The sequence below is a fragment of the Bos indicus x Bos taurus genome, chromosome 7, assembly GCF_003369695.1.
Source record: "Bos indicus x Bos taurus breed Angus x Brahman F1 hybrid chromosome 7, Bos_hybrid_MaternalHap_v2.0, whole genome shotgun sequence".
Classification (NCBI taxonomy): domain Eukaryota; kingdom Metazoa; phylum Chordata; class Mammalia; order Artiodactyla; family Bovidae; genus Bos; species Bos indicus x Bos taurus.
Genome location: NC_040082.1, coordinates 93,741,668 through 93,751,308, shown reverse-complemented (window position 1 = coordinate 93,751,308; position 9,641 = coordinate 93,741,668). Strand labels below are relative to the sequence as shown.

The 9,641-nt window shown below is 52.3% G+C and overlaps 1 protein-coding gene across 4 annotated transcripts in view; it reads right to left on the bottom strand.

Annotated features, from left to right (window-relative positions):
* Positions 1-1,047: 1,047 nt before the first annotated feature.
* Positions 1,048-9,641, bottom strand: part of FBN3 (fibrillin 3) — a 70,683-nt gene continuing 62,089 nt past the window's right edge. For all 4 annotated transcript variants that reach the window (XM_027547536.1, XM_027547539.1, XM_027547538.1 and 1 more), the window contains 5 exons: positions 7,474-7,602; positions 7,264-7,383; positions 5,108-5,342; positions 4,405-4,555; positions 1,048-2,087 (listed from right to left, as the gene is read on the bottom strand). In XM_027547536.1, the coding sequence (XP_027403337.1) occupies positions 1,755-2,087; positions 4,405-4,555; positions 5,108-5,342; positions 7,264-7,383; positions 7,474-7,602 (968 nt within the window). In that variant the 3' untranslated portion in view covers positions 1,048-1,754. The remainder of the gene's footprint in view (positions 2,088-4,404; positions 4,556-5,107; positions 5,343-7,263; positions 7,384-7,473; positions 7,603-9,641) is intronic.

Here is a 9,641-nt window from a genome sequence, read left to right as displayed (position 1 = left end):
ATATGCTATTGTTTGTTACACATCAAAGCATCTGCACAAGCTTGACCTCAACACAATGAGTTCATTGAGCTTGGCCATCAAACTCAGGAGATCCAGCCCAACCTGGCATGGTTCCCTGACTTTGAACTCGGTTCTTCTATCTATACCCTGGTGTTGCCTTGGTCAGGTTGCTTAATCTCTCTTAGCCTCAGTTTTCCTATCTGTAAAATGGGGATGAGAGTAGCAGTATTTATTCCACGGGCGTATAAATGTAACAGGGAAGAACCTTTTGTATCCTATTTCAAGTTAATCAGTAAAGGGATGTTGCCTATAAGCTTAAATTATACATAATGGCCCATTTTGGGAACGTTGCTTCCCAGGTAATGAGCACAAACCTAAAATACCTTCGATTAGCTTACAGGAGGCATCCAGGCCAGGCCCATCTGTGAATGACTGCAGGAAGGAAGAAATTAACACCTCTCCTCCCCTCTGGAGGCTGACGGGAACCAGGAAATTGGTTTGACTTCACACCCTCCCCCTTTTAGTATAAAAGAAGCCTGGATTCAACTCAGGCAAGACAGTCCTTTGGGGCACAAGTCCACCATCTTCTCGGTTTGCTGGATCTCCGAATAAAATCGCTATTCTTTGCCCCAGCAACTCATCTCCCGGTTTATCGGCCTGTTGTGCAGCGAGCAGTGCGTGAGCTTGGACTCAGTAAGAAGGACCGAATGGGTCAGTAATCGTAAAATACTTAGAATGGTGCCTAGTATAATATGTCATCTGAGCTCATGAGTCATTATTATCAGCGATGGTAAACCCACAGGAGAACCAGTGGTTAGCACTGCAGCCTGACTTTGTGCCAAAACTCCCGGGTCTGAAGTTGGCAGAACCTACCTGCACCCTGGGATGATGCCCCAAGATGCAGCGTTGGTCTTCACCCATCTCACCTACACCCTTCCTCCTCGGAACCCGGGGCAGAAGCTCATGCTTCCCAAAGCTGCTGCCGTCCTGGTCCCCTCCTCATAAGCCCCGCCTGGCCCTGCCAAAAACAGCCTCTACTGCCAGAACTTGCCAAGGGACGTACTTAACCCAAAATAACTTTATTGTTGTCTCTGCTTCTGATATGAAAGTATCCTCAGAACCTTAGCCCAGTCCCCGTGGGGATGATGAACATGGCTGCACATCAGTGACTGGGCTGGGGCCCCGCGGGCTCTTCTGCTGGAAGGAACGAGCCCTAGGCCCACCCCAACCACCCATTCCCATGTCCTCCCGACCCCCTGGGGCCAGCCCCCCCTGCAGTGCAGAAGTTTCAGCCTGAGATTGACCAGATACAGTGAAACCCAGGGCCCTCCTGGACCCTGGCTGTAGAAGTGGAGGGGGCACGCAGCTGCGGCTGCCAGCTGTCTCCAGGAAACAGTGTCGGGGTCCCTCGGGTAGAGGCTGGGCTCGCTTGAGGTCAGAGGATAGCACTTCACTCTTCCTGAGTTTTGGGGTTCCACCTGGTCGGCCATTGCTGCAGGGGATTGAACCCTCCCGCCTTCCAAATCTCCCACCTCTGGAGAGGAGGACCACATGGGGACCCTGGGGCCCATCGAGTCCAGGGCTTGTCACTAGGGTCTCCCGGGGCTGGGGTGGGTCATAGCAAACAGAGTGACATCAGTTTCCCCAAAACCCCGTGGAAGGAGGCAGGGGTGGGGCAGTGCCCAGGTGGTGAGTCTGAAAATCAGGCTGCAGGGGGTGCCTGGGGCTAGGTGGGAGGTGTGGGAACCCCTGGATTATAGCAGCTGCAACTGCACCTTCAGCCGCAAGGCTTGGCCCCCCGGCCGCCCCTCTGGCTGGGTGCCCCAGGGCTCACCCACACTCACAACCTCCAGCTGGTATGTGCCAGGCCCTGGCTTCCGGTGCCCCAGCTGCAGGGAGCTGAGACCATGAAGGTGATGCATGCGGAAGAAGCCTCTTTCATTGCCACGGGCAATGACGTAGCGGACGCGGCCCCCCAGGCTCTCCAGCGCTGGCCTCAGCTCTAAGATATGCTGGGCCTGGCCCAGACAGGAGAGGTTCAGTCCCAAGGTCAGCGGAGCCTCCGTGTCAAGGCTGGCCAGGCTCGCCTGGGGAGAAAGACCAGGTGGATAACGGCAGGGGCTGGGAGAAATCAGAATGCAGGGGTATGGGGGGAGGCAAGGGGCCAAGAGGAGATTTTCAGCCAATCTCTAAAGTGGAGTAAAAAACGGACCACTCAATGCCCTTGACTTCTGTCTAGCCCTCCACCCACAAGGCCAATGGTCAGCTTGGGCTGTAGACAGAGGGTGAAGGTGGAGGCTGGTTCCCAGGTGGAAAGCAAAGAGGGGGAGGCAGGCTGACTTCAGACCCCTTGTTTCGACCGAGGGACCTTACTTGGATCCCTGCCAGTCTGGATAGAAGAAATAGAGGATTCCCCGTCAGATACCCAGACCAAAGAATTGATGCTTTCCAACTGTGGTGCTGGAAAAGACTCTTGAGAGTCCCTTGAACTGCAAGGCGATCAAACCAGTCAATCCTAAGGGAAATCAACCCATGAATACTCATTGGAAGAACTGATGCTGAAGCTGAAGCTCCAATACTTTGGCCACCTGATGTGAAGAGCCAACTCATTGGAAAAGACTGATGTTTTGGAACATCTGATGTTTCCAACTCATTGGAAAAGACTCTGTCTGGGGTGGCTAGAGTTATGACCATGGGCATTGCAGCAAGAGCCAGCCCCAGACACACAGTGACAGAGACACAGAGGAGCCAGACAGAGGCGCTGCCCAGCATCACTCCAGTTCCGGAGGCCCGCTGCACTTCCTGCATCTGGGCTCTCTGAGAGCCCCACTGTGTACAGATGACAAAACCCTCTTTATCTAAGCTCCTCTGAATGCTTCCTGGCCCTGGCAGCCAGACAGGACCCCTGAATAAGCCAGCAAACCTCAATGGCAGGCTGACCCTGGATGGGTGATGTGTCCAATCCCACAGGAGGTTATCTGTGTTTTCATCTCCTTTGCTCTGGGCAGAGCTGTTTGTTCTGCGTAATTTACATGCTGATGGGGGTATTTTGCTGTTGCCTGAAAGTGAAAGCTATTCCTGTCCATGCCCCCCCCCCCACCCCCACCGCCTTTCAGTTCCAGAGATTTAGCCCTTCACCAGGAGTGCTGCTAGACATGCACTCTTAGTGACACCCGCTGGCAGTCCGTGGGTATTGCAGGCAAAACCACAAGACCCAGCCTGCTTCTGCCTAGATCTGCTTGGGTCCATGCTAGAAGCCCTGACAACCACTCCAGTCACTCTTAGTTCCAAAGGCTGGTGAAACAGTGGCAAACCTGAGACACTGGGCCTTATCCCTATGAAGCTTACAAAAATAATGGCAACAAATGCCTTTGTTGCCTGTCACCTCCTGGCTGGGACAGCCCTCTCTCAGAGTCCCTCTGGGTTTAAGCACCAATAACCCTCAAAACAACCAGCTTAACCCCTTCTTCCCTCCGCCTCGTTCAGACCCTCTGCTTCTGCACCTCTTTCCAGTACCCATGATGCTCCTGGAACTATGCCCAGGCCTCCTGGGCATATACCCACATGGTTTTTCCCAGAAAGGGGAAAACAACAACTAGAAAGAAAAGCAAAGGAAGTGCTTGGAGCAGCACATGTATCCAGCAGCAAATGCTTAGCTTTCAGATGCCTTAGAGGGGATGGTGGCAAGACTGGCCAGAAGTGGCCTCAGAGACTGTTCAGCTGAAGGACAAGAAAGCTGAATCTGAGACAAAAACATCCTCCCTACAAAAGGCCCTGGTGGGGTCAGGGCCATGGCTGGAGTGGCCCCAGGGGACAGAGGGGCTAAACTGCAGAACTGCTCTGCTGTTCTTGAGAGTGTAGTGGGGAGGGGGGAGAGGCCCTTGCAATTTCCAGAGACAAGAAGGGTTCAGGAGGCCTGGGCATAGTTCCAGGAGCATCATGGGTACTGGAAAGAGGTGCAGAGGCAGAGGGTCTGAACGAGGGGGAGGGAAGAAGGGGTTAAGCTGGCTATTATGAGGGTTACTGGTGCTTAAACCCAGAGGGACTCTGAGAGAGGGCTGTCCCTGCCAGGAGGTGACAGGTGACAAGTCCCAGGGCATAGGCAGGTTTGGGGGCTCAAGACATTTCTCCTGCATCCAAGTACCATGGAAAGGATCCCTGGGAGGCATCACACCCAGGGTCTGTGTGTGTGGGGGGGTCTGACTTGTCAGTGGGAGCAAGTTGGGGTGTTTGGGGGGCCTGTGTTCCCCAGAGAGCTCCCAAGGGGAATCCTCAGGCTGAGAAAGTACAGTAAGATGCAGGCAGGCACCATGACACAGGGGACAGCTGTGACCTGGAGTCTGTGCTCCTCATCTCTGCCCATCCCCTGGCTGCTCCCCATGCCCAGTGCACCCCCCGTGGCACCTGGTGGTCCCTACGAGCGCTGCGCCGTGGCCGGTCACGAGAAGGCTGGCCGTTGATCTTGCATTCGTAGCAGGCTTCAGGTGACAGTGGCTCCCCCTCATCTGGGGCATCCTGGGATCCGGGGCTGAAGCCCAGGCCAGAGACACAGTGCCTTGGCCAGGACAGAGGGCAGGTGAATCAGGCTGGTGGGACATCCCCAGCCACCCAACCCCCTACACTCCATTTGGAGTCACACTGCCCATGGGGACGAGGATGAGTGTGCCAGTGTGTCTTTGCATGCACCTACATGTGTGTGTGCACCCTTATGTGGGTGTGGGTGTGAACCTGCGTGCACGCAGAGGTGTGGATATACACCCGAGTGTACCTGTGTGTGTGTGTGTGAGCCTGCGTGCACCCTGTCAACATGGGCTTGCACACATGTGCACACTGGGATACAGGAATGCACAAGGGTACCCAGGCATGTTGGCATAGGTGTGAGCCCTGTGCACACTCGAGTATATTAGCACTGAGCACATGAAGGTGTACAGGACAATGACACACTACAGTGGGGTGTGAGCTTGTGTATGCACATCCACAGGTGTTGTTGGGCCTCTGCACCATTTCTCAGCGTACATGTATATACATGCCTGCATGTGGGCCCGTGAGTGTGTGTGCACTCCCGGGGTATGGGGGGCTCTGGGTTCACTCCATTCAAGCCCCTCACCCTTGCCCAGCCCGGAAGTAGCCTCGAGGGCAGCCGCACAGGAAGCCACCGGGGGTATTGGCACAGCTGTAGCTGCAGGGGCCGCTCCGAGCCGCACACTCATCCACGTCCTGGCAGCCCCTAACGGCCTGGTCAAAGTCAAAGCCCGAGGGGCAGACACAGCGGAAGCCGCCCAGCGTGTTGTGGCAGGAGGCACTGCCACAGGCCGAGGGTGACAGGACACACTCGTTCTCATCTGTGGATGGGGAGGGGGAGAGAGGGTGGGAGGTGGGGGGCGGGGGGCCACCTTCGTATCTCCTGAGCCCTCCACCTGCATTGCTCCCGTCCCCACGAAGCAACTCCAGCTCCTTCTTCAAGCCCAAGACCAATGTCGAAACCTCCATAGGGGGCTTCCCTGGTGGGTCAGTGGTAAAGAATTTGCCTGCCAATGTAGGGGATACACGTTCGATCTCGGATCCAGGAAGATCCCATATATGGCTGAGCAACTAAACCCGTGTGCCACAACTACTGAGCCTATGTGCTCTAGAGCCCCAGAACTGCAACTACTGAGCCCATGTGTTGCAACTACTGAAGCCTGCAGGCCTTAGAGCCCATGCTCTGCAGCAAGAGAAGCCACTGCAATGAGAACCCACTCACTGAAACTAGAGAAAAGCCTGCACAGCAATGAAGACCCATCATAGCCATAAATAAATAAATAAATAAAGCTATTAAAAACAAAAAAAAGCCTCCATCAAGCTTCCTGTGAGTCCTTGGACTAGGTCTATCGGCCCCTGTACTTCACCTCCCCACCCCAGATCCCGTGATTCTGCTTTGAAGCATTTCTCAAAACTTCCCAGGAATCCTAGGGACTTCCTGGTAGACTGGTGGCTAAGACTCTTTGCTTCCACTACAGGGGCATGGGTTTGATCTCTGGTTGGGGAACTAAGATCCCAAATGCTGGGCAGTGTGGCCAGAAAAAGAGAGAAAAAAAAAAAAAAAAAAAAAACCCAAAACCAAAAAACTTCCCAGGAATTCCTAAATGGTGGGATGTTCTTAGAACAAGATATCCCCCCTTGGCATTACTGTGGTTTGAGGCCATTTCATTCTCTGTGTTGGGTGGCTGTCCACCCACTAAATGCCAGGAGCACCCAGCACCCAGTTGTGATCATCAAAAGTATCTCCATGACACTTCGAAATGGCACCTGGTTGAGAACCACTGACATAATTGATCCCTGTCTCCCCCTCAAGACTGGACAATGAGTGGGCAGCAATGGAGTCTGATCTCAGCTCACTTCTGCATCCATAGGGCCTGAATAAGGCAGGTCCCGGGCATACCATTGCCAAAGGAATGAATGAGTAAGTATGCAGAGCAGGAGACAGGCTGAGAAACGGGGACTGGCCAACGAGGCAATTACCTGTGGGCTCCCAGGGGACAACAAACACGTGAGACAGGGCAAAAGATGGAGAATTTAGCTTAGGACCCACCAGGAGGGGCAGGAGGAGGAGCCAGAGAGAAGGCAGTGCTGGAGGTAGTGGCAGGACAGAGAAAGCTGAGTCACAGTGGGTGGAGAGTCTGGGAGGGGCAGACAGTGATACCCAGAGCAGAGGAGGTGGAAGGCAAAGGCCAAGGAAAGGTGATGGAGAGGTCGCAGGAGAGTGGTCCCCACGTGGGTAGAATGTAAAGGCTAGACTGCAGGGGAGAAGGAAGAGGAGAGCTGAGGATGACGCTGTTATTGGGAGCAGCAAAGAACAGTGTGCAGTGAGGAAGGCTGGAGGGAAGGCAGAAGACTAGTCCCTCAAACTCAGGGCATCTTGCAACAGGTACGACAAAAGATGTAGCATACACACACCCATTTCCATTGCCACATCCATGGCAGACATTACTAATCAATCCAAGCACACTTTCTCAGTGATCATAGGCACATCTCAAACTCTCCACTGAGCTCTCCATACTATCACTCCCTGAGAAATGACTACCACTCTGCCACCCTGGCTCTGCAGACCCCTGACTCCCTAGCTTCTCCAGCAGCAGGGAACTCAACTAACTTCTAAACCAGCCCATCAGACCTTTAGGTAGTCTTGCTTATCACAGCATCCTGCCCTGGGAGTGGTTCCCAGTCACCAAGTTTGGACAGATTCTGGTTGGGGGTCAGCTTCCTCCCAGGCCCCCCACTCACCTACACACTGGCTCCACTGGGAATGTGGGGTGAAGCCCTGGGGGCAGCTGCAGCGATAGCCCCCCAGCTCGTTCTGACAGCCATGCTTGCAGCGATGAGGCCCATTGCATTCATCCACGTCTGTGAGATTGAGAAAGAGGACAAGAGGCTGGCCAGGCAGCCCCCAGGGGCACCCCCGAGGGCCTAGACCTCATCCAAGCCCAGTTCTACCTTTGCAGCCATGACCGGAGCTGTCCAGGGTGAAGCCTTGATAGCACTCACAGCTGAAGCTGCCTGGGGCATTGTGGCAGCGCCCACGGGTACCACATGGGCCAGGCTGGGCCAAGCACTCGTCATTGTCTGCAGAGGACAGAGAAGAGGGTGGTAAGGGCACCATGCTGCCGGGCCTACCACCTGATCAACTGTTCCAGACATACCTTAACCTCTCTGAGGCCTGAGTTTCCCCCACTGTGAAAGGAGATCCAGAACAGTGCCCACTTCACAGAAACGTCACTAACATTTGAGATCACACACAAATAGGACTTCGTTTGACTCTCTACCACCTCAACACTGTGTGACTTAGGGCAATTGACTTACCCTCTCCGTGCCTCAGCTTTACCAGCTGTAGTGTAGAGATGATAATATCTACCTCATTGTGTTTATAAGAATTAAATTAATCTAATCACATTAAGCACTGGGACAGTGCTCAACATAAAATTAACAAAGACCCTTTTCCTTCTCTGGGAAAATGACCTGGGGTAACCACTGCACCCTGTCCTCGTGGAAAGCTGAAAATTGTGGCATATCAGCCAGAGTCATGGACTGAATGTGTGTGGGTCCCCACCCACCTCACCACCACCACCAAATCCCCATGTTGAAACCCTAACCCCCAGAGTGATGGTATTAGAAGGCGAGACATTTGGGTGGTGATTAGGGTTAGATAAGGTCATGAGGGTGGGGCCCTCATGATGGGATTGGTGCCCTTGTAAGAGACATCAGAGAGATTACTCCTGTTCTCCCTCCCCTATGTGAGGAAGGCAGCTGTCTGCAAGCCAGGAAGAGCCTCACCACAAGCGGATCTTAATCTCAGATTTCCAGCCTCCAGAGCCGGCAATAAATGTCTGTTTTTTAAGCCACCCGGTCTATGATACTTTCTAATGGCAGCCTGAGCCAAGACAACCTAGTTACCAGGCAACATTGGCATGGTGGTCATGACCCACAGTGGTAAATTGCACTGGGACTAGGATCATGCAGAATGAACCACACATTTCTTAAAAAAGTGAAGTGAAGTTGCTCAGTCATGTCCAACTCTTTGCGACCCTATAGACTGTAGCATACCAGGGTCCTCTGTCCATGGGATTTTCCAGGCAATAGTACTGGAGTGGATTGCCATTTCCTTCTCCAGGGGATCTTCCCAACCCAGGGCTCGAACCCAGGTCTCCCGCATCGTAGACAGACGCTTTACCGTCTGAGCCACCAGGGAAGTGCAATCCTAATTTGAGCTTCCTTGAGTTTGGCGATTCTTTTATCATTTAATATTTTTTTTAATTAAAAAAATTATTTTTTTGGCCATACCATGTGGCATGCGGAATCTTAAATCCCTCAATCAGGGATTGAACCCACACCTCCTGTGGTGGAAGCACAGAGTCTGAAGCACTGGATTGCCAGGAAAGTCCTTACTTTTTAATTTTTTAAAATTTACCTTATTCAAATGAAGTTAATTTACAATGTTGTGTTAGCTTCTTGTATATAGCAAAGTGACTCAGTTATATATATATATATTTTTTTTCACATTCTTTTCCATTATGGCTTATTATAGGATACTCTATGCTATAGAATAGGACCTTGATGTTTATCTATTCTCTGTACTAAATTTGCATTTGCTAATCCCAAACTTCCCATCAATCTCTCCCCCACCCCATCCTCCTTGGGTACCACAGATCTGTTCTCTATGTTTGAGAGCCTGTTTCTATGTTGTAGATAGGTTCACTTGTGCCTTATCTTAGTTTCTGTGTGTTAAGTGATGTGATATGGTATATGCCTTTCTCTGTCTGACTTCACTTAGCATGACAGTCTCTAGGTCCATTTATGTTGCTGCAAATGGCATTATTTCACTCTTTTTCGTGGCTGTGTAGTATTCCACTACGTATACATATACATATATATACACACACACGTAGCACATCTTCTTCATTGAGTATGAAGATTCTCGACACCAGGCACATCCCTGTGGGAACCTAGAAGCTGTCTTGGGTACAGGAGGAATTGGGTATTCTAAGCCTTTGTGTGCACACGTGTACAGCTGCACACACACAGTTGCCACGTTAAGCGTGCTCACCTCAGGAAGGAAGGAAAGTGACTGAACAACAACAACAGAAAAAGGGGAATGCCTGTCATTT